The sequence below is a fragment of the Saimiri boliviensis genome, chromosome 1, assembly GCF_048565385.1.
Source record: "Saimiri boliviensis isolate mSaiBol1 chromosome 1, mSaiBol1.pri, whole genome shotgun sequence".
Lineage (NCBI taxonomy): Eukaryota > Metazoa > Chordata > Mammalia > Primates > Cebidae > Saimiri > Saimiri boliviensis.
Genome location: NC_133449.1, coordinates 215,537,019 through 215,563,334, shown reverse-complemented (window position 1 = coordinate 215,563,334; position 26,316 = coordinate 215,537,019). Strand labels below are relative to the sequence as shown.

General features: G+C 32.9%; 1 protein-coding gene across 20 annotated transcripts in view; it reads right to left on the bottom strand.

Annotated features, from left to right (window-relative positions):
* Nucleotides 1-26,316, bottom strand: part of ARB2A (ARB2 cotranscriptional regulator A) — a 505,249-nt gene that overhangs the window by 240,672 nt on the left and 238,261 nt on the right. For 19 of the 20 annotated variants that reach the window (XM_074383667.1, XM_003920753.4, XM_074383608.1 and 16 more), the window contains one exon: nt 18,933-19,151. The exons of the other annotated variant lie outside the window; for it this stretch is intronic. In XM_074383667.1, the coding sequence (XP_074239768.1) occupies nt 18,933-19,151 (219 nt within the window). The remainder of the gene's footprint in view (nt 1-18,932; nt 19,152-26,316) is intronic. 20 annotated transcript variants of the gene reach the window in all.

Below are 26,316 nucleotides of genomic sequence, written 5' to 3'. Positions count from 1 at the left end.
TAAAAATGCTATTAAGAAAACTGACTAACCATTTAGAAAAAAAATTAATAAGGCCTATCCATACAATAAGGATAAAAACAAATTTCTAGTGGCTTAAACACTTACATATCATTGAAGAAAAGATAGTTTCTCAAATAAATAGAGTCAGGATAATTATCAATATGGAAAAAAAGGAAATTGGGTTCATACCTAACTCTAAACATAAAAGTTAATTCTAGACAAAATATAAATCTAAATGTGACAGAAAAAACTCTAAGGCACATGAAAAAGAAAAGGAGAACATATTTGTATCATCCAGACTAGGTAAGGACTTTTAAAATAATATATTAGAGGTTAAATCATATAAAAAAGAGATACATTTTAGGATGTTAAAATTAAGAATGTTTTAAAATATATGAGAAAATAAAAGGTAAAGAGTGGAGTGATTTGCCATATGTAAATAACACCCAGAAGTCAATAAAAAAAATTTTTTTAAATAACAAAACAAGCATACACATGAATAGGCAATTCACAGATGAGGATACATAGATGGCCAATGAAAAATGGTCATACATAGATGGCTGATGAAACATAAATGGCCAATTAAAAAATGGATATACAACCTAATCAGTAATAAGGAAAATGAAACATAGATGGCCAATGAAAAATGGATATACAACCTAATTAGAATAATGAAAATGCTAATTAAAACTACAATATGATACCATATTATAGTATACAGCCTAGCAAATATTAAACCGTATAATAACACAAAGATTTGAGAAGAGTACAGAACAACAGGAATAGTTACGCATGGTGATCAGAATAAATCATACAATCACTTTGGGAAACAATCTGGTATTACCCAGAAAAGCTGACCCAACAATTCTCGTAAGTATAGATTCTAGAGCACCAGGAAGCCTCTGACTCCCAGGAGGCATGCATAAGAATGTTCATTAGAATCTTATACTATAATAGCAAAAACACTAGAAGACAAACCACCAATCTTCATTAATAGTAAAGTGGATAAATATCACACAGAAGTAAAAATTAATTATTGCTAAACATATAAATGGATGTCATATACAAAAAAGCAAACTCCAGGAGTAAAAAAAATGCTAAAAGGCAAGCAAAACCAAACAATATAATAAACATGTTATTTAGAAAAATATACATAGTCAGTAAACTATAATGAAAAGGAAAAAAACATTAAGACAAAATTCATACTTCTCAAAGACAGGGACAAAGATGTGAATGAAGGTAAGCACATGTCAATTTTCTGTGGTAGTGGTAAGATTCTGTTTCTTATAATATGCTGGATGAGTATTAAGGTGTTCATTTTATTTTTTAAGCCACACAGATTTGTTATATATTTCATTAAAAATTTAAAAATACTTATATGTATACTTCTACTGAGATGATGTTGAGGAGAAAACGTAAAGAGTTCAGGAAGTTAGCCATATCTCGGAGCAGAACACCTGCAGGCTGAGGGAGTGGCCAGTGCAAAGAATGAAGGGCATACCTGGCATATCCCAAGAACAGAATGGAGGCCAACGTTGTTAGAATGGAATGAGTGAAGAAGAGAGGGACAGGAAATGAGATTAGAGAGGTAAGGAATGGGCAGTTCTCTTATGGCCATTGTCCAAATAAAGCCAAATCTCATTTATTCATTCAAAAATTTGTTTAAGTATAACATATGTTCATGACAACTTGTTAGATGATACAATGTACAAAAAGATGAGTAACTCAGAATCTTTACTGAAATGAAGCTAACATTATTCCCACACAGGGAATAACTATATGAAAGCTTTTCTAGTAAAGTTAGAGTCATGGTGGGTAGGGAGGAGTATAAAAAAGAAAGGCATGTGTTTGTGGATGAGCACCATTATTTTAGTATTAGACATGACTTCCTCTGAAACTCTCCTAAACTACATTATGTAAGATATTCCAACAGTTAACAATCATTTATAGTAGAGCAAGACCACCAAAGACTCCCATAAAGATTAATTTATCATTTTAATATTTTTTGAAAAAAGTTGCCTGGTTAGAACTTTTGCCAAAAGTAACTATTTAAGCCCACACACAAGAAGGACCTACCTACCAATGTCATTAATATCATAAGCAATTGAGAAAATGTAAAAAAAAATCTAAACAGAAATAATGAATAATGATTTTTAATGAAAACTGCTAATTATTAACTTCATATTATATTTCCTAATGGATAAAATGTAGGTGAAAATATTTGATGAACTGTAAAACTTTATTAAAAGGTTAAGTGCAATTATTAATGAATTACATTATTTTTCCTAAACAATGAGTTGTAAAATGAATATACCACAATGAATATATCATTGATGGAAGAGGTGAAAGCAAAAGAAGAAAATAATAGTTAAGGGACATTAAATGGTTGTGACAGGTTTTAAAATCTCCTTATATGTTGATTAGCTTCAGCTGAACTAAAAGTAAGGGGAAAACAATTTTAAGCAAAATGAATAAATACCAACACATTACTGGAAATGGAAATATTTCAGTTTTCAGAATGTTTTCAAAAATATCCAACAAATTAATTCCTTTTAAGTGCCAAATTTTGAAGTGGTTTATAATATTCAACAAAAAATCACGTTATATAACACTATGCAAAAAAATTCTATATAAATAATTTGCACAAATGTTGAGGTTCTCAGTGCAATGATAAGTTGTATTTAGTATAGAAAATGTATAAAGTTATTCTCAAATTTTAATATTCAATGTGGTTTACAACAATCTAAGAATTGCACTTTTATTAGTAATGATATATCAAGTTATGAAAGAGTGTTTAGATTTCCCATTGGAAAACAAAATTTTCCTTTCTCAAATCCTATAAGGTATGAATTATGTCAAAATACATACCGTAATCTGCCTACTATTTGAGGTGCTTAGGAATATTGTAGCCTCCCTGCTATACTGTGAGCTCCTCGAAAAGAGTGATTCTGGCTTTTCTATCCATGTATCTTACAATGGGCTAGCACAGTATTTTATAAACAGTGCTCAACTATTGAAATGAAATGTGAAGAGATCTATTCCAGTATGTGCTACTAAACAGGATACATTTCTTCAGTTTCAGGATACATTTGATATCTTGATATATTATCCTGGCTAATTTCATGTGCCTTGAGTAGAAATTGTATGTTTATTCTTCTCCTATGTTATATCTTTAATATCTAGCACTTGTGACATAGTAGAGAATTGATGAAGATATACTAAGACAATGTAACCTATAACTGACATCGTACTTTTATCACACTAATAGTTATTCTAGGTATCTTGAAAGTGCTAAAAGAAATTTTAAAAGTAAAAAGCATATGCAAACAATTAGGAATCTTGGGCTAACATTTTATTTGATCTGGCCATTTACTTTCTAGTTTTATCATCTAGATTTATCACCTAAAGATCTATCTCTTCTCAATAATATGACATCTAGTATTGAAAGGAGTTTAAACCTGCTCTCAATATGCTTTGGAAAATAAAGGAACAAAACTGACTATAATGATGCATAAATAAGTAAATCAACATGGATAGAGGGGTCACTAATTGCCAAATAGTAGGCAGGTGGTATTTACACAATTGCGAGGTCAAATATGAGGTAAAATGTAGGAGAAAGAATGAACGTCCACCTTATCTCTAAGAGGGCTGCCCCATAAGGGCACTCAGTGTACACACAGCACAACTCCAGGGGTTGCTAGTAAAAATTATGTCCCCTTAAAGTTATGTAACTGAAAGTATAATGAAGAGAAAAAAAATGTTGCTGAATAATCTATAATATGCTATTAATTTTTACAACGCATCCAAAATTCAGAGATGTTAAAATGTGATAAAAAAGTTTTAGGAACAATTGAAAAAGAGGATAGTACAAGCAATCGTCAATTGACTGAGATACAAACAACAGGCCTTTCTTTGATGGCATCATTTTATCAGCAGTCTATACAAGAATTTCTGAGAGAATTTTTTCACTCTCCTTTGTGAAGTCAAAATAAAGAACATTAGAAGTGAATGAAGAACAGTTAATTTCACAATTCAGATATAATGCACCAAGATTTTCAAATTTATATTCTTCCGCTTAGTTCTTAAAATTACGTGAGGAATAGCATTTTCAACTAACTTTTAGGTTCAAGCATAACTTACTTAATGGGCACTTATCCCTTTCCCTGCCTAATAAACACTCACACACTCACACCCCACATACACACAGCTGCTGAGACAAAAGCCAGAGGAAAGGCCACTTCAGAATATGAATGGAGAGAAAACCCTAATATGAAAATATCAATAACCAGAATAGTACATTGAAAACCTAAGTCCCAATGCCAGCTAAATTGAAAACCTAAGTCCCAATGTCCACTGTTATTGGACACTAATAACAGTGCAACCTACTGCAAGTTACAACTGACCTTTGAGCAGAGACTTGAACTGTGTGGATCCACCTATATGAGAATTTTTTTTCAACCAAAGCCAGATTGAAAAGTAGGCCATCTGTATATGGAGGTTTTGCATAAACCAAATGACCTACTTTTCATATCCATGGTTCCATAGGGCCAACTGTAAGACTTCAGTATGCATGGACTATGGTTTATGCAGGGGTTCTGGAGTCAGTTACCTTAGTATAGCAAAGAATGACTATGTGTAATTTCTCTTAATCTCAGTTTCCTTATCTATGTCTACAAATGAAATAGGTGGGCTATAAAAGTCTAAAAAATATCTACTAAGTTTTAGATATTATCATTTGACAACATATTCTGGTAGAATCCTTCTATTAAAAATGTTCTTTCTTCCTAAACATATTCTTCCATACAACAGTAAATAAACATGGCCTGAATGAATTGTACATGCCCCCTTTAATATGAAAAAAAGTCCATTGCTGAACATTTAGAATAGCAACATTACAAAAACATGAGTTCCTCTTCTCAATAAAGACTAAAACAGATTTTACTTTTAGTAGATTTACTTATCAGTGTAAAATCTTAGTTCTAATATGAAATTTGTATATAATGGTTGAAAGTCTGTGTTTTATAAGATCATTCATCTATTACATCCCTTTGAAAGGTATTGGTATTATTATTGCTATGACAGAATCATGATACTTTGGTTCAGATTCTAAAGGAAAAATAGTGACTGTTTTTATACGTCAAATTATTTTAGAATTATTAAATATCATGGCAACACAGTATATTCTCGCTCATAGGCGGGTGTTGAACAATGAGAACACATGGACATAGGGAGGGGAGCACTACACACTGGGGTCCGTTGGGGGGAAACGGAGGAGGGGCGGGGGGGTGGGGAGGTGGGAAGAGATAGCATGGGGAGAAATGACAGATACAGGTGAGGGGACGGAAGGCAGCAAAGCACACTGCCATGTGTGAACCTATGCAACAATCTTGCATGTTCATCACATGTACCCCAAAACCTAAAATGCAATAAAAAAAAAAAGAAAGAAATTTGATTATACATGTTTGAAAAAAAAAAAAATATCATGGCATCCAAACTGATAGAGTTCTGTAATCTTTCTTCTTATTCCCTTAAGGGAGAGGGGGGATTTTTGAAATTTCACAGAGAAATAACAATTATTGGACAGTAAGTTATGTTAAAGATTTTAGAAAAACAAATTCAGGTATAAGAATTATATTTAGGAGAACAAGAATGAAGGAAAGTCTTGGTTGATGACCATTTTGATTAATATTCAAGGCTAATTTTATCTTTGTTTTCATATATTCCCTAAATGAGTCACTAATTATGATACACAATCTATTACTTTTCAAGAAAAAAAAATCTAATGTTTTCTTCTCGTATTAAATTAATGAAAATAATATTGAGAATAAAATTAATATTATATAAGGTAGAACTGATAATGTTTTAAGCTGAAATTTCATGTTCCAAACAAATAAATCTAAACATACAATTTCACATTTGCAAATACACATATATAATTCAAATACAGCTGAGATGCTGTGCATGGTGGCTCACACCTATACTCAGCACTTTGGGAAGCCAAGGCAGGAGGACTGCATGAGCCCAGGAGTTTCATAACAGCCTGGGGAACACAGTGAGACTTTGTCTCTAAAAAAAATTTAAAAATTAGCCAGGTGTGGTGGCACATGCCTGTTGTCCCTGCTACTAGAGAGGCTGAGGTGAGAGCATCACTTGAGCCCAGAGGTCAAGGCTACAGTGAACTGTGATCATGCCACTGCACTCCAGCCTGGGTGACAAAACCGGACACTATCTCAACAACAAGAAGAAAAGAAATGAGCTAAGTCTATTAGGGAAATACTCAAGTCACTCAGTGACAATGTATCATGCTATGTCACACATGAAGGATGAATACAGAAGTGTTTACATCCATTAATAAATCCACAGTGTACATGCGTGAGTACTGGAACTGGCTAAACATCAAGGGGTGGAGGAGTGGGGATCAACATGCTGATTGGCTGAGAACCAGGCAAAGTTAGCCAAAGACAAGCTGAAATCAAAATGAGGATAAAAAGGATACCCTAAGTAAACAAAGCACTTTTGGGTCAACTACATAAAACTGATTCCTTCATCCCCACAAAACCTGTAAGTCTCACAAAACCCAGATGAACAGTTTGAGCTTAGGCAAAAATAATAATGCAAGGGTATCTCACTCCTGATGAGAAAAAAAATGTGGGTCCCAGATTCTAGAACGAATATATCTGCTTAAGGCAACCCTCTAGCAATAGTCTTTGAATAAACAATTGTATTGAGGGAACTACTACTAGTCTTTTATCAGAGTGATTACCTTAACAACTGAGAAAACTCCATTTATCTAGTCACATTTGTATACATATTTTATATTGTAATATATACACAGAGAAATCTTAGATAACCAATTAGAGAAAATATTCACTATTGCAATGTAGTGTAGTGGGAAAAACACAGGCTTTGTAGTCAGACTTGGGCTCAAACCTTGGTTTGGTTATTCTTACTAGGGGTATAACTATGAGTGAGTTTGTTTATGTCTCTAGGCCTCATTTTACATATCTGTAACATCAGATATGTAAAAATTACAAATAACATTTACTGAGTGCATACTATATGCTAAAGCAGTATTAAGTACTTAATTGCATTACATCTTTTAATTCTAACAACCCTATTTTTTAGACGATAAAATTAGGTTTAAATTAAGTGATTTGCCTGAGTGAGTATTATAGTTAGCAAAGGCTCAACCTGAACCACATCTGTGTCAGACACCAACACCCAACTCTTTACCACTATAGAATCAGTCCAATGCAGAGCAAGGTAAACTTTAAACAGGGACACAACAACAGTAAAGGTTGAGTAAAATATGGTAGTAAATTAGACCATAGCTAGAAAACAAGCATAGACATCTGGACTTTCTCAGCAGGAAGCCACTCATTTTAGAGGAAACAAGGGAATGAAAGTTGTAGTTGCTAAAGCCTAAAATGGGCAAGTGATTCTCTAGGGCCTTCTATTGCTGAAAGTGGAGCAGTAGAAAACAAATTCTAATCCTCAAATTCCACCTGCTGGGTCCCTATAGGCTGACGTTATCTTAGTTTCACCAAAGGGAGGAGGCAGGAAGGAGGGGGAACAGCTGGAGTGGTGTATACACAATGCTCCCTGAGTCCAGATCAAAAGAGTTAAAATGAGATAGATCTGAATGTCTCAATGAGCCAGTCCTACCCTATTCTAGTTCTCTATTTCACTTTACACAGACGCTCGTATTGATTCACCTAGTCTTGCATTATCTAACAGGAGAACTGAAATATGGTTTTTATTTTTATAAATAAATTTTAATAAACTGCTTTCTGTCATTGTTTCTCTGTTCAACTTCAGAAAAGAGGCAAAAACCAGTGATTTTAGAAATATGATCCACAAACCTCTAGATGTTCCTGAGACCCTTAAAGGAGGCCTATAAGGTCAAAATTATTTTATTATAATATTAAGACATTATCTATTTCATTGTATTGACATTTCCCTTAATCATTAAAAAGCAATGAAGAATAAAACTGCCTGTGACTTAGCACCTATGATGGGAGCAATACCAAACTATACTAGTAGTCATATTTTTTACTGCCACATACAAGGGTGGAGGTGGGGGTTAGAGGGAAGGCAACTACACTTAAATGTCAATGAAGAGTAAAATTTACTTCTATTAAATCTCAATCCATGAGTATATATCTGTTTAATATTATGAGTGATGAAAAGAAGGTATACACAAAGCACTTGCATACCAAAATATGCTATGATGATAGTCTGGAGGAAAAGCAGTTGTGTTCTTGATTGTGTTTAGAAGTAGTTACCTTTCTAATGGAGCAGAATTTGTACTTTTAAGACTGATAGACAAATTATGATTATTGAGATTTGGGTATCTGGAAGGCATTTTCTTGAAAATGAACAAAGTAAGCCTGATAGTCCCATCCAAGAAAAACAAATGATGGTATTTGTGGTCAATGATACAAACTGAACTTTCCTGTTAAAGTTAAAATTTTGGGAAACTTTTATCATCCTTGATAACTTTGATAGTTTTTTGATTCTTAAAACTTTTCTGATGATACTGATAGTAATATTAATGAATAGGATTTTTTTATACTGTGTAATAAAATGTGTCAGCATTTAAATGATTTGTGTAACTAAGTGAAACAATATTTTCCAAATGACCAATGTCTGATGCTACAAAATCATACATGGATAAAAGATCCATTCAAAGTACAAGACAGAACAATGAATTTTTATGAGTATAAAATGTGTTCTAGATTCCATACTGCAGCTAATCTTTAAGAAACAACTTCCTTTTGAATGTGGGGGTAGCATCAAAAAAGAATATACAAAATTATCTGAAACAGCTATTAAAATAGACCTTTCTTTTACAATTGCTTATCTGTGTGAGGCCAAGTTTTCCTCATAAACATCAAGGAAGACAACATATTATAAGAGAGGAAATACAGAAACAAATGTAAGAATTTAGCTGCCTTCTATTACGCCAGACATTAAAGAGATTATTTTAGATGCCATAATTTTCATTATGAGTTTTTTGTTTTAAAAATAGTTACTTCTCATAAAATGCTATTTATGTCATCATATAATAGGTTTATTGTTATTTTAAAATAAATATTTTAAAATCTTCTCATTTTTAAGTCCTTTCAATAGTAAACATCTAAAGATATAGCCCATATAAACGAAAACCCTGTAGCTACCTTAATAAAGTTAAACATAAACCAGTTGGAAAATACCTTATTCTGCTATAATTCTTTCCATCTTTCCTATGGGAAAGGAGGTAAGGAAGGATGAGAAACAAAAAGGTTTTTTTTTTTTTTTTTTGAGACAGAGTCTCCCTCTGTTGCCCAGGATGGAGTGCAGTGGCGTGACTTTGGCTCACTGCAGCATCAACCTCCCCAGTTCAAGCAATTCTCTGCCTCAGCTTCCCGAGTGCCTGGGACTACGGGTGTGCACCACCACACCCAGCCAATTTTTTTATTTTAAGTAGAGACGGGGTTTCACCATGGCCATGCTGGTTTTGAACTCCTGACTTAAAAGTGATCTGCCTGTCTTGGCCTCCCTCCCAAAGTGCTGGGATTACAGATGTGAGCCACCACACCCAGCCCCACTGGTGGGTTTCATACACATTAATTTACATCATTTATTCCTTACAAAAGTCTAATAGTTATGATTATCCCTAATTTATAGATACAGGAACTGAAACAGTGATTTTTGCCTAAAGTCACAGTCAGTAAGCAAAAAATATTAAGATTATAGCATGTATTTCTGATTCTGAAGTTTTTATTCTTTTCACCATATCATATTTATGACAGACCCCCAATACACATCAACTGGTCAATGTCTAACAAAAACCTGCAAATGGTCTTTATCATAATTTTTGTTCAAAAGCCAAAAGTCTAATTCTTGAACTGATTTGTATTTCTTCATTATTGGCTTGTTTTACCAAATCCAAAGAAGGTAGGATACACTTAATAATGGTTGATAAATGAGCTTACAACACAATGTACTATTTTTGGTGTCAGCACACGAGTATAATATACAACAGTTCTTACAATCTGATGCTACTCAACACCAAACAGTAGATTTATATAAATAAGCAAAGGTCTGTCTTCATAGGTTCATGTAAACAAGTAATATTCATTAATCAAATCTTTATTTAAAAAATCTCCTGTGTGCCAGGTGTGGTGGCATGTACCTGTAGTCCCAGTTACCTGGGAGCCTGAGGCAGGAAGATTGGTTGAGCCCAGGGGTTCTACACTGTAGAGAGCTATGATTCCATCACTGCACTCTAGCCTGGGTAACAGAGTAAGACCCTGACTGACACTGACACACACACACACACACACACACACACACACACACACACACATAGAAGAAAGGGAAAGGGGAAGCGGAAGGAGAAGAAGAAGGGGAAGGGAAAAGGGAAGGAGAAAAATCTACTGGACTGGAGTTTCCCTTTTTTTCTTTATATCTGGATCTGTTGCCCAGGCTGGAGTGCAGTGGTGTGACCTTGGCTCACTGCAACCTCCGCCTCTTTGGTTCAAGCAATTCTGCCTCAGCCTCCCTAGCACCTGGGTCTACAGGCATGTACCTAGAAAAAAATTACTAGGCTTTGGAAATATAAAACATGACAATATAAAGGTTAATTTCTGGTAATTAAAAACAGAATCATGGCCCTTTTAAGGTTTTAAAATTAATCAGGCTTGATCACAGTTTCCCTTTTAAGTGAAAACTCTAAAATGAAGAAACAGATATACTTTAGTGAACAGTTAATGATTATATTTTAAGACTGCCTTATTGAATTGTTAGAAAATGCATATAATCGTGATCTTGTCAGGTGGGAACTACTCCTCTCCTGACATCATATGGAAGCACTTCAGCTAGAGTAACATTCTTAGTTTATCTCCCCATATCCCATTCTTTCTTTCCCTCAGGAAGAGTGTGACTTATCTGATTAGAACATTTGGGAAAAGAAACTGAACCTGCTCACCTCAGCTCTTCAGGGCATCTTTCAAGTAGGTTGCAGAAAGGATGAATTCTAGCTTTCTTTCTTTCTTTTTTTTTTTTTTTTTTTTTTTGTTGTTGTTGTTGTTGTTGTTGTTTTTTGTTTTGTTTTTTTGTTTGTTTGTTTGTTTTGAGGCAGAGTTTCACTCTTGTTACCCAGGCTGGAGTGCAATGGCGCGATCTCGGCTCACCGCAACCTCCGCCTCCTGGGTTCAGGCAATTCTCCTGCCTCAGCCTCCTGAGTGGCTGGGATTACAGGCACACGCCACCATGCCCAGCTAATTTTTTGTATTTTTAGTAGAGACGGGGTTTCACCATGTTGACCAGGATGGTCTCGATCTCTTGACCTCGTGATCCACCCGCCTCGGCCTCCCAAAGTGCTGGGATTACAGGCTTGAGCCACCGCGCCTGGCCTCTAGCTTGCTTTCTACCATGAAATGTAAAGAGAATGTTTGCAGGATAAGGGGAAAATTCATTTTGGGGGAATATAGCAGGAAGTCCATTAGCTACAGATCTAAATCAAATTTTCTAGTTGAACTATATCAATTATTAATCCTGGTGTTTTCTTTCCTTTTGTCTGATTCCCATGTAATATTGCTCACTGAGTTCCAAACTGTGAAGTGTGGTACTGAGGTATTATTTTGGAACAATGTCATGCTGTAATACAAAAACATATTTGGTCTTTGTCCCTGGTTCCTGGAATAGAGCTTCTAAAACACTTGAAATTTCATGAGTCATAAGGGTGTCTTTTGTTATTCATAGCAACACCCTGAAAAAATCCATCACTGAGTTTATGCTAATGAGGCGATTTAGACTGGAGCCTTTAGATGGCCTCAGTTTGGGACTGGTCACCAGAAAGACTCAGTGATTAGAAGGTACTTTCAGCCTCACCCACTGGCATCCAGGAAGAGGAGGGTTTCCAGGTTAGTAAACACATTGATGTGTTGTTGCTGGGAGGGTGGCATGCATGCTGAGAGAGAGGGTGCAGCTCAGTGTGCCCTTTCCCACATATCTTGCTCTATGTATTTCTTCCATTTGGTTGATCCTTAGTTGCATCCTTTATAATAAACTGGTAAACATAAGTATTTTCCTGAGTTCTGTGAGTCATTCAAGAAAGTTACTGAAACTGAGGAGGTGGTAGGGTGCACCCCTAATCTATATTCAGTAGGTCAGGATTATGAGTGGCTCCTCCAGGACTTGTGACTGTAGTCTGAAATAGGGGCTGTCTTGTGAAACTGAACTCTTTAGGTAGATAATGCCAGAATTGAATTGAAATGTTGGATACCCACTTGGTGCCAGAAATTGCAGAATTGGTTGGTGTCACAGAAAACACCTCAGAAAGATACTGACCAGTACAAGGGCCGGGGACCTTAAGAATTGGATTATTTCTCAGTTGCCTGTCAACTTGAGAAAAGATGTTATTTATTGGTCCAAGGCCCCAACACTGTCTCAGATGCTATGATTGCTTTACACATATTATTATTATTTAGGGATGAAGTCTTGCTTTATCAGGTTTGAGTTTTGCTAGATTCAAACTCTTTGGCTGAAGAGATGCTCCCACCTCAGCCTCCTGAGTAGCTGGGACTATATAGCCACATGCTACAGCACCTGGTTACATATATTATTTTCACTCTACTTTTCAGACAAAAACTTAAGTTCAGGGATGTTAACTTGAGGTCACACTATATTAAATGGAAGAGCTGGAATTCAAAGTCATGTCTATCAGACTGCTGCCTTTCCTTTTTTTTTTTTTTTTTTTTTTTTTTTTTTCAGATGGTGTCTTGCTCTGTCATCCAGGCTAGAGCGTAGTGGTGTGATCTCGGTTCACTGCAACCTATGTCTCCTAGGTTCAAGTGATTCTCCTGTCTCAACCTCCCGAGTAGCTGGGATTACATGTGCCGACCACCACACTTGGGTAATTTTTGTGTTTTTAGTAGAGACGAGGTTTCACCACATTCGCCAATCTGGTCTCAAACTTCTGACCTCAGGCAATCTGCCTGCCTGGGCCATCCAAAGTGGAATTACAGGAGTGAGCCACTGTGCCTGGCCTCGGACTGCATTTTTAATCTCATTTCCATACTGTATCTCTACAATGGATAATTCTGAATGTTATTCATACACTAAAAACAGGAAATAAAAAGTTATCACAATTTGCCTTCAGTGACTACAAGCTTTAAGTTGATTTAGAAAAATATGAATGTATTATAGAAAACATGTACAATACGTTTTTATGCTGATTATTAAGATATTAACTAAGCCTCTTTTCTTCTTCTTCTTTCCAGTTATACTTTAAAAGGCCTGGGGGCCAAAAAAAAAAAAAAAAAAAGAAGAAGAAGACTAAAGACAGTTAGATGGGGTACTCAAGTGTCTAAGGAAAGCAAAATCCAGTATGAACAGCAGCAGCCCCTTGTGGTCTAAGGGGAAAAATAGTGTATCTGTAGTTACGGGGGGTCAAAATATGTTTTTTTAAAGAATATATGTACATATTTAGCCATTTGACTCAGTTCTCAACCCAACACATTAAAAAACAGATGCTTTAAAAAATGATCTGTTGCCAAGATGCTTGTTAAAATTTTATCAGTTGAAATATTAAAATTCATTATGAATTAATTAACACATTATACAAAAATAAAATGTTTTTGTTTCATCGTTTTACAAAGTACTATAACCAGTGGTGATTAACACTGGGAATTTTGTGTGTCTTGATATGTGTTGCTTAAAAAGAAACTAAATTTATAGGATTACCACTAAATTGATGACATTTTCTGTCTTCACTCTTAAATTCAGTTGGCAGATGTTTTTGAGAACAAAAAATTCCATCTTATTACAAAACATATTAAGCAGGTTTTCCTGCCAGGCATGTCTGACATGATGTTTATTGCCTAGACCAAATCAATCCCCTTAATAAGCCATAATATATGCTAGCAAGTACACTACTACATAGTTAAGAAAACTTGCCACATGAAACAGCAAGTTCTTTGATCTCTCATGCTTTGCTTCTAATGTCTCAGAAAAAAATGCTATATAATCTACTAGTTAGTCATATCTATTTATGCTCACTTAGTAAGTAAAATAAAATTATACATTGCTAATCTTAAAGTTTTAGGCCCAAATTCTACTTTACTTTTGCCTATATATACTAGATATTTGCAAAAATTTGAAAGGAGACCGGCTATTTACAAGATATTAAAGAATAGAAAATCCAAATACTTGAATATGCTGGGAAAATAAAATAGTATCAAAAATTAAACAATCATTGTTTTAATACAAATAAATTGAACTTGGTTGCTGAAACACTAGATGAAAATGACTTCCGTGGCATTTGCACAGAAGAGATTCAGAACTGTGAACATACTCAAGTCAGAATATCAAAAACATATTTTTTGAAAGAAAGTTTATCAGAGTTGACTGTTTCTAAACAATTGCAAAAATTCCCATGAATGCTGAAAAAAAAAATCAGAAAACTGGACAACACCAAATAGCTTACATATTAAAGAATAAGATTTTTGATGAGTGTCAACAAGCAATTAATAACATTTATGTATCTTCTATGTGCAATGCCAGGCTCTGCTAAGATTCCTATTCTGTAAATGTCTCTTCACATTTGGACTTTTCACTTTGGGTCCATGTAACTCTCTTCCCCTCTATCCTCAGCATCTGTTTTTGCTTTCTTTCACATGCTGGGTCTAATTCCTCTCCTTTACTTCCCATCAGCATAGTCCACAAATAAGTCTCATTTTAGGAAAGGGATGTTCAATCAAGCACTTTCAACCCAACAATAGACAGATCAGCATCAAGTCACTTTTGCCTATACTCTGCCCATAGTCTCTAAAATTCTATTAAGTGAACTTCCTTGGTTTAACTGTCCTTTTATGCTCCAGTTTGATACCAGAATAACCTCCATTCCTATGCTGCAGGTTCCTTTACCTAGGATCTCTAGACTAAGGCCTAATCTTTTAGCTTTGGTCTCCATCCAAAGGATTAAATTCTAGATTCAGTTCCTGACTTCCTCATAATATGCTCTGTACTAATGCAAAAAGCAGCACATACCTGCTTTTAAGGATAGACATGCAATGCCAAAATATTTAAAGCATGCTCAAAGATCTAAAGGATTATGGGGCGATCTAGGGAAGAGGCATGAAAATTAACTGCTAATAATAATTAAATTATTAGACAAAAATACAAGAGACATATCAAGATAGTACCTGGTAAATTCCATATAAATTAGCTAATAATTGTAAATTCCATGAGTCTCAGTAAGGAGAGGTCACTGGCTATAGTGAGAGGAAGAGGTGGTACAGCTAGGTACTTACAATGTGGATAGAATTTGGATTCAGGAAAGAACAGGAACTGAAGTTAAAGATTACATAAAGTATCAAATGTGTACAGGGTAGAGTAAGCCCAACAGCCTGGCTGTACTCTTAAGAGCAAATGTGTAACATAGAAATTGCAATGGGTCAGGTTGAGACATTTCCATTTTCATCCATAATTTCAGCAGTATGATGATATAGCTCAAAAAGAAAATAGTATATTCTACTTTTATATATTCAGATGAAAATATATACTTCAAAGTATCAAATAATAACTTCTATCATTAATTTTTGGATTATAATCTCAGCTACTGGATTAAGTGAGAAGTCAACAATTGTAGTGCTGTTTGTTTCTTGTCTTGGTTTATTGAAATGTTTCCCCACAGAAAATCAAGTAGCATACTTTTAATAATGCAGAACATATTTTTAAAATTAGTAGTTATAGTGTGGGGTTTTAATCCTGGGTCTTACCACTTTATTTAAAATTTATTGTGAAAGATATGCTCTGCAAATATTTATTATGATGCCTTTGTTCTAGGCTCTGGGATACAGCAATGAGCAAAACAGACTAAGTACATGCCCTCATGCATCTTACATTAAGAGCTATGTGACCTTAGAAAAATTACTCAAAGTTGTCTGTGGGTGTGTGTGTGTCTCGGTGTATGTGTTTATGATACAAACAGGCTTTATTAGTTGCAATGGAAACTGGCAGAGGAGAGGATATGATAGCTCCCACTCCTGGGGCAGCATCGCCAGACTGGGTTTCCAACATAGAAAAGCTAAAAGTTTTTGACCCACAGTCTCATCTGTAAATCTGGATCAGTATTAGTGATACTATTTGTAGATAACATATAAATATATACATATGTATAGAAATAATTGTTTATAAACATTTAATAGAGTTCATCAAATAATAACTGGTCAAAAATCTATCTTTGCCATCAAATGTTGTATATTTTATTGTAAAATACATTTACTATACATGGATTAATTTTCAAATTTCAAATATATATTATGTTTTCAATCTGTAGAACAATGTGGTAAAGAAGAAAGAAGGGAAGAATCTACAGTAATTACAAGTCTGGTTTCAAAAAGTAGGTTTATTATCTACCATTTACTAGCTTTGTGATCCTAGACAAACATCTGTGCATCAGTTTCTAACTGTAAAATAAGGATAATATGCTGTGATTCACCTACCTACCTAATAGGTTGTCACAAAGAACAGAAGATAATTTCAAATTGCAAATTGGTAAGAAGTACATAAATCAAAGTTGATTTAGTTCCATCATATAAAATGCTGTGTGTCTGAAAATTACAAATGCTTGGTATTTGGAGATATGTAGAGAGAAGAAGAGCACTAGAAGTTATTTCTAGAGTGGATAAAAATTACTAAGGAATTAATGTGCCTTACACAAAATGAACTATTCTTCTCTTTCCCACTACAAGGCCAAATCTTACTATCTAGAAGTATGTTTGAAGAATGACAGCTTATCTCTGCTATTCTGCAAAATTCCAGAAGATTTTAAGATAAATGAGGTTTACTAAAAAAACAACATTTCGTAATTAAGACCATCAGATACAAAGTTGTATTATGTATTTGGGCCTATTTTTGTCTTTTGGTGCTTTTGTTGGGAGCCTGGATTGATGAATGAAATGGGATAGAGAGGCAAAAAGACTTAGAATAGAGGGAAAAATGACAGGAGTGTAAAAGAGAGAAAATAATTAAAAAGAAAACAAAAGGAAAGAGAGCAGGTCTTAACAACGAAGCAACATAAAAAGAATGTTGTTTCCTTGATATAAGAAAAAGTGGATATGAGGATAAACAAAGCAGATCTGAAAAACAGAAGAAAGAAAATGTATGCATACAAGAGAACAAAAGAAAAAAATCAAAGCAATGGTGATAAAGAGAAAATAGAAAGGAAGAAATAAACTTATAGGAAAGATGTCTGATATCTGAGATAGATGCTTAATCTGTACATGTCACAGGCAAATAAATTGTTTACGAAGAAATAAACTTAATATACAATATCATTTGGTTTGCATTTCACATAAACAAGTAGGTACTCTATGATTTTGTAGTTCGGAAGCCTTATACAACTCATTTCTGGAATCTAGATATCAGAGGTAACCTTTAAAACATTTTAGCCTATTGTAAGATGGTAGTTCACAGACTGGATCATATAGAAGGAAGCTTAGTACAACTGATAAAGAAGATGGTAACATCATGACCCCAATGTAATCATATAAAAGAAAGGGAGTAATATAATCACATGGGAACAAACAAGCTACTTCTTACTTCTAAATATAATAAGTGTTCTTGCTTTTCAAATAATATATTTAATAGTGAGATGCTTTCTAAAAATTTAAATATTGTAATCTGCTTGATTCATTGTATGAAGCGCTTTGAGAATTCCTGACAGGATACATTTTTTGGGGTCTTGAAAATTTATATCCTGTTACCACCACTGCTTAACTGTCATAACTTACTCAATAGAATGACCTATAAATAAAATGTTTTGAACGTTTAAACTACAGTTCCAAGAAGTAGAGTGATTATGCCATGAACTAGAAGAATAACATAGAAAATAAAAACTTAGAAAGCAATATATATCCCCTAAAAGGTGGTATGAAACATTTTATTAATGATCTTGTAAAGTAAATACAAAAATGTTATTTTCTCTATGTTTAAATGTTCTGAATTGCTCACTTTTGAGGAATATTTCAATATACTATTTTTCTTACCTAGTAGCATTTTGACATGCTACACTATTAAACTTCTAGCATCCATAATAAGGGCTTTGAAAATTCACAAATGTCTTATATATATAATTTACAGTATGTATGTCAAGCTTCTGAATATGCCCAAGTAAAAATAAAATTGTTTGTGCCCTCTACAGAATTAGAAATCCTTAGGCAGCACTGCTCTAATGATACTGTTAGTACTACATACTAACATACTGTTAGTACCACAAAGTGCAAAGGTTCGCTGGGTAGGACAAGCAAAAAGGACAGAGTTCCCTCATTACACACTATCCCTAAACTATTTTGGCTTAAGTATTTATTAAGGTATTAATTACTCTTCATCCCTCTATCTGCCTTTAGACATTAGGCTGAGACACTATAGATAGTTGCTCATCATAAAACAATGCTTTACCCAGCAAACCTTACCCCCCAAGATGAATGTTTCATATGCAGCGTTATTAATTCAGCAGGTAATATGTCTAAGAATTGTTAGGCTACAGGTACTCTCTCTTATGGACAACATAACAGCATGTTTTGCTATTTTAAAGATATGTTATGTTTCCTGAAAGAAACAGTATGTTGGGAAGCTGAATTTGACAAGTTTTCTGCATCTATCACAATAAAATTATTTTAGAAAATTTTTCTTGAGGTATTGTATGACACAAAAGGAAACAGAATTTGCATTTGTGACTTCTATTAAATGTCACACTGAAATAAGAATGATATGTTTTGTAATTTTGAATAAAAAACAAATTTAATCCAAGTAGAAAACCATGGGAAATAAATGATGAAAAATTAAAAAAAAATAGTTTAAGAAAAAACAAAACAGTCTGTATAAAATAAGATATATATAAGGTAAAGAAAATAGTAAAGAAAAGAAGTGATCTCACTCACTCTGATATACAATTGCATCATTTCTTTTTCTCTTTGGGGGTTACGATACTTCTCATAGAAATCACGTCGCTTCTTTGTTTCTTTAGAAACTTTATCTTTTCTTTCCCGTTTTTCTGCTGGTTCATCTGAACTATCAGATGATGACTGTACATGTATCTTCGGTTTTTCTACTTCAATATAGTTTTCATTGGGATTTAGTACTATTACTCCATATCCTTCCTGTTTTGAAATGAAAGAAGGTAGCATAATTTAAATCTTATAATCCATTTCAATTTTCAAAAAAGTTCTTAAAATCTCAGACTAAGAAATTTTTATAAAGCTGCATATTCAGTAAAACACTCCTTTAGGCAAGATTATGATTTTATTTTTTTCAACGAGAAGTCATTTAAAATTGTTAGCCTTTATTGTATATATAAATAAGCGTATATTATTTACAAAAACAAAAAACATAATTGCAACACAAAGATTACAAAACTTAAATTAAAAAGCAATTCAGATCTCTCAGAATCCAAAAAATAATTGAAATAAATTAGCAAATAACAAGTATACTTTCAAATTATATTAATATTTATATTAACTGCTTTGAGAAAACCTTTGAAATTGAAGTTTACAATTCAAACTACCTTGTTTTTTGTATATTTTTCTTTAGAATGCCCCTTTAATGAGCATTTTTTTATTTGTCTGAACAATGAAAAAGAATAAGCAGTTAAAGAAATGAACCTGATTTAACATTACAAAACCATCCATATTGTCATAAACACATAACATCTACCTGTGAACCTCGAATTTTATTCACTTATTTTCTTAGAGAAGTCCAGAAAAATCAGAAAGCAAAATAAGCCACTGTCTTACTATAATATATGGAAGCAAGTCTTTAATCCTAAAATTTCTTTTGTTTCTCAAACTATCATAAAAACTCTGCTTATTTGAAACTATAACCACAAAATAAGTAAAGTTCCAAAGTTAAAAAATATAGCTTGTTGGATTATTAAGGCTTTTTTTAAAAAAGAATTGTAAAACATATGTTTTCCTGTCTCATTTCTTTCTAGCTTGGGAAACATTTCTATGGCTATAATTAAGAAAACATTTGATATTAATATTATGTATAATGGAATAAGCTAACCATGAGAAAATAAAGAGAGATAAACAATAACCACTGACAAGCATGGGTAACACAAATTTTTGAAGCTATAATATATCTTGTCTTTTTATTCAATTCCGTGTTGTGGATGCCCCAATTATGTCCTTGTAAAATACTATAAGGTCATATTTAAAAGATGTATGGTATTATAATAAAAACATAAGAGCTATATAAAATGTTTATATTAAAATCTATTTAACATAAAATAAAACATAAAAATCTCATCCTTACTTTAAAAAGATACTATATATAGTCTGTCAAGACTGTAACTATAGAATCTTCTACTTGAAGTTTAAATTTTAAACTCTTTTTTTGGCAAACCAACCATAAGATGATTTTTAAAAACTAACGACAGCAGCAATAGTAAACCAGTATTAGCATAGGCTCAGTTATCTTATTTTAAAATATGCTGCATTGCTGCACATGGTTGGTTTTATTAAACAGTTGATTTCACAAACTACTTACAAACTTCCTTGGAATTTTTAATATTTTTTCCTCCAATCAGATGATATTATTGTCTAAAACCATGATTTAGTTTGGAAATTTTCAAGACCACTGAAGTTCTCATTTTAATGATTGAACTATTAATTAAGATATAGTCATCTTACATATGTGAAAACTATATAATAATATATAGCAAACTGATTTATAAAACACCACCCATTCTTCAACAGATGTTCAAATAAAGGTTTCGGAATAATGCTTTTTTCACAAAAGGCTTATAAAACACTACAAATTTTGTAATTTAAACATTCTAAATCAAAGCACAAGAGAATTTTTTTTAGAAGTTTCTTAGCTCTAAGTCAAAAGTTTTACCAACAAAAGATATTTTATTTGGTCCTGCTTTATTCTAATCTGTACAGCTATTCAAAAGTCTTGTAATTCATTGTGATCACTGTCAGGTAGACAGATTGTCACTTGGTGATTTTCTACAGTTGGACACACTTGACTAGTTATTAAAATCACATTTGAAGGAAGTTCCTACCCCTCTTCCTTGTGCCTCTTACAACTTTTCACGCCCTTCTCAAATTTCAGCTATAACTTCTCCTCCCACCAAAAGTAAGTTAAAGAACACTGTTGCACTCTGCTAAACAGGGTGAAATAGAGGCATTCAGTACACTGTCTCTGGTATAAGGAACATAGTCAAAAAAGGTCACCATAGGCCAAAAAGAAAATTGCCTCCTTACTAGATTCTGTACTGTGAGTAAGTGGTCTCCTGTCATGTTTCTTCCCTGCCTTCTCTTAGTGAATTGAACTTTAAACACACACACATACATACATACATACACACACACACACACACACACACATATGCCCTCTCACACCCAGGAGTTAAAGTTAGCAAGACCAAAATAGAATCTTAAAGTTAGCAGAGATAAAAGCAGTGATATACTACATTTAATGATAATATGAAAATTTTTAAATTTAAAATAAGTTGATATAACATGGCAACATTTTTGTATAATGAATAAATCTCAAATAAAGGTAAACTCTTTGAACAAAATTTACAGTCACCAGAACTGTAAAATTATTATCTTAATTTATTACTTAATCCAAATAATATTTTCATATGGCTTATTTGAGCAGAACTTTAAACTTCAATTTATAGAAATCATAGATTGAAAAATTATTGTGCCTAATTAATTTTAAATACACTCTGAAATTTGATATATTCCATCTAAATAAGTATAAAAATACATTTATAAATCATCAAAGAAGCGGTATTTGTCTAAGTTATTGATTATGTAACTGAAAGTTACATGACTCATTTGTTCAATATCATAAAGGCACAATGTCAGTGTTTCACTTAGGCATCAACAGATGAGAAATGATTCCATTTTTAAATCCATTGAAGATTTGCTATCATTTAGATTTCAACAATGAACGTTTCTATTTAAATAGCCAAACTATTTAGAAAATATTTTATCCTTTAGATATTTCAGATTGTCAATTTAATTAATATGACAACAATCAAGAAATACTCAGGAACATTTTCTGTAGAAATGAGAGCTGATTTTAATAAATGTCTTTGTTGCAAATTCAATTACCATTCTGTAAAAAACTAACATTTTCAATTATACCATTTCTGATAAATTAATTAATGCAATATTCAGAGATCATTCATAACCATTTTATGAGTAGGAGAAAGCAAGAGTAAGAAAATAAAGTTAACTATCCCACTTATGTGCTCTAACCACAGATAAATAGTAAAACTTAACGTTTTACTCCTTTTCTCTGTTATATATAACACTGCCAAAAAATTCCTTGATATAAGCTACAAAGATTTTTGCCATGTCAACATTAATATATGGAAATTAAGGAGTCAAAGGAAATAAAGTAGACAAAGCAAAGACAAAATGTCAGTAAATTTCACTGTTTTAAATTGAATAATATCAACTTCTTCAAAAATCAGACTACCATTTTAAAAAGTGATCCTTTCTATTCCCAATAACTCTATCAGTACACAACAAAATTAGTAAAAAGAGATGCTAGTGTGACCTTTAACGAATGTGCCCATAAAGTTTTATGTAACTGCACTATAAAATCAGGCATCAAGTATATCTTAAAAGAACTGTGCATTGCTACTCTACTAAGGAAGGCTCCATAACTTATGCTTAGACTCTTAAACATTTTATATTGAAGTATTTCTTTTATATTTAATTATTCCTTGAGTATGTTACATTTCTCATAATATAAAAAGTTAGGTAATTTCAAGTATATATCGAAACCTTTTATCTTTGAAAAGATAAAATGATCAAATCGATTAGCATTCTACAACTAAATAAATAAAACTTCTGGCATCTTTATAATGATTTACCAAATCAATTCCAATATCCAACATTTCAAAAGACAAAGCATACATAAAATTGTTAATTAACTCATGTTTGATCACAGTCTAGTAGAAATTAAGGTGATCAAGAAGATATATATTGGTAAAAGTAAGATTTATATCTTTAATTCATCTCATTCTATTTTTTATACTTTTGTAGCTGTAACAATAGTTTCATTTTCAGACCTGTGTTTATAAGGTGTAAACTATGGTATAAGGTATAAACTATGGGGTCTTAAACAGAAACCCTCAAAAGTACATTCCCACACATAGCATTTTATTTAGCACATGTACTTGTGATTTAAATAGAATACACAGGTCTTTAGGCCTTCTTTACTTTGAAGTCTGTAGATGATGGCTTAGGTCAGAGAGGTCCAAAACAAACAGGTGACGCCAAACCCAAAAAGGAAAACTTTGATAGGCAAATTATATCAGAACAAATATGCACTTATCAAGAAGATTCTGTAAACAGATAAAATCTTAAAATGTCTGACCAAAACCAGTCTTCTGACTCCAAATGAAATCTTGATAAAACTGAAGACTTATCCATGTTAATTTGCCTAGTAATTACCAATTATAAGAAAAATGGGAAACAGGGGCAAATTCAATGTCTTTTCAAATATCTTGTGGTTGGCTAAATAAAAAATCAGCTGAAAGCACGTGGCTCTGCATATTAACCTGACAATACAGAAAGCCACATGTGATCAGAGAGGGTCAGGGGTCAGAGTAGAATCCTTTGACCTATGGAACTATCTGTTTTGGTTTTCAGGCAAAGCTCAATAAGAGATCATTTTACACAAATTTATCAATCATATTTCTCAAGTTCAGCATTTTATCTGCTTGGTTTGAAAGAAGATAGGTGCTCATCCTCAAGGGAAATAAAACTCAAAGTGCTTTATCTATAAACGACATCCACCCATAGACAAACCACTGTCCATTCATCTTCTCTGAAAGATGTATGTTGTATTTATTCTATCTTTTTCCAAGAAGGGTATGTATATGTCACTGTTGCAACATCCTAGGTGCAACAGTGAGATGAGGTCATGACAACCAATCAGAAGTCACTAGTGAAGCGTTAAAGTAAACATAGCTGTTGGAGCTGCAGCTCTGCTTGAAAAATGCCCCCTCCATTATTTTAGCAATTTTCTCAAGACGTGACCTGGGACTGAAACGCGTGAAATGTCACTTGACTCTGTTTTGTGTTTCTTCTCAATGTGCATTTAGATAACAGCACCCTACTAATATTTTGTAAAATGTTCTTCACAACCATACTTCAACTTGTAGCTTCATGAATTCTAATACTGTGTGTGTTCCATGGTATAAAAATACCATAATATGGACCAACCCAAATTATCCCAGTTAAATTTCCAACTTCAAATAGCTCATCAAGTTAGTCAGTAAAAGAAAACATGCCACAAAAAGTTTTCAGAGGACCACCTGTTGTCTATTATTTTTACATAGCACTTACTCATAAATCATAACACAGGGTAATTAATCAAGCTGTCAAAGAGAAGGTCAAAGGTTATATGGTAGAGTCAGAAGGTCACGCATGGGCTGATAGAGGTCAGGGTCACACTGCATTCCTCATTATCAAGTTGGGATGAGAGACGGCACAAGCAAACAAAAGTGAAAGCAGATGGAGAAGTGAGTGGTTAAAAAAAAAAAAGAAAATTTCACAAACAAAAAGAAAAGTGAAAGAAGACTGTCAGCTGCCTTCAAATAGAGAATAGAAGAGAAAAGAAATACACTGAAATGTGCTCAAAGGAGCTCAAGAAAATAAAGAAACTACAGTTTTATTAATTAAATAAACTGAATATAACTTTTCTTGGCCATTTTATTAGTGCACACTAAGCAATATATATGTGTTTGGCATCTCTATACCTTCTCCAGCTAGAGATTAATCTTGCTCAAGATTAGTTAAGGTAAGGCAAAGAGTTCCAAGGATGAAATATAATTTATAAAAACAAACAAACAAACAAAAAATAACTTAAAATAAGAGAGTTTTTCCCCTTAATATTGTGTAAGGGTTAGAACATAGATGCAAATAGTTTTAAGCTATACAACAGATAAATTCTTGAGTATGATTCAAAGATACCCATAAACATAAATGTATCATAAAAGTCCTTTTGAATAACAAAACAGTTATAAAATATTCTATTATTACACTGGCCTGAATTAGATGCAGAATACTGTGCAAAATTAGCTGTCACCCTTTGCTCAAAATCTTTGTTAATCTCATTTTGAATGTTTGCAGCTTTATCAACACATGCATCAATGTCAGCTCCTTGGTTACTGAACCGCTGTAGTTGGAAGAAGATATAATTAAAATGTTTTGGCACAGAAAAGGTGAAATTGTATCTTCCCTCGTTCCCTTAGGAGTCTGTAAAACATCAAGGATATATTGACAAACACACACCCTTGTCTTCAGTTCTGACATGTCAGGTCATCCAGGCACTATTTATTTTAAAACATTCACTTTGCACTTACCCATATTATCACCCACTCCATTTCTAACTTTTCCTGGGTTTTAAAATATTATGCTGCTTAAATTTTGCAAATTTCTCTCTTATTCATCAATAATTTACTTATGGAAGGATTCCATAAATGCACAATAGTACTGTTAATATATTTACCATTCATTTTTGAGGACAGAAGTATGATTTAATACCGCAGTTTTATGAAATCTTTTATATTTTTTGCTTCTCATTCTCATAAAATGACACAAAGGTATACCCACACATTTACATATTAAACTAAAAAGAAGTAAGAAGTTAAAACTGTTGTCCATCAATGATATATCAAAATACCTAAGTGAATTTAGAAAACCCAACAGATAACTCCTTATTACATGGTCCTTATTACTTGGATGAGCAGATTTATCTCATTAACTTTACTATTCCTCATACTTAGTTATGCCTGTACGTTTTAAAGTGCTGAATGAAAGTCCAATGTTCTCCTAACTTCTTATTAAAATCTATTATAAAGTTGTATAAATATAGTAGTTTTCAAACATCTGAGGTAGCTACATGGGCTTTAAAAATATTATCACTTTGACCCAATCATATATCATACAAACATATGCTTAAGTTTTTAAGCTACTCATAAAACCTGTTTAACGACTACAGTACCCAAATCATTCTATATTATATATGCTACCTTTCTCTTTCTTCTTTCAATTAAAATATAAATGTTTAAATTATTTTCATTGTTTTTTTTTCAAGAATATATCAGTGCTTGTGATCCTAGAGTCTACTTGCAATTTGAGGCATAACAAAAATCCTATTTATTCAGTCAATAATTCATTAAACACGGATTTCATACAATAAACATTTAATAAGCAACTACTATCTACCAACGACTATGCTAGTTATACTTAAGAGTCTACTTATATCCTATACTGATAGTCATTTTTC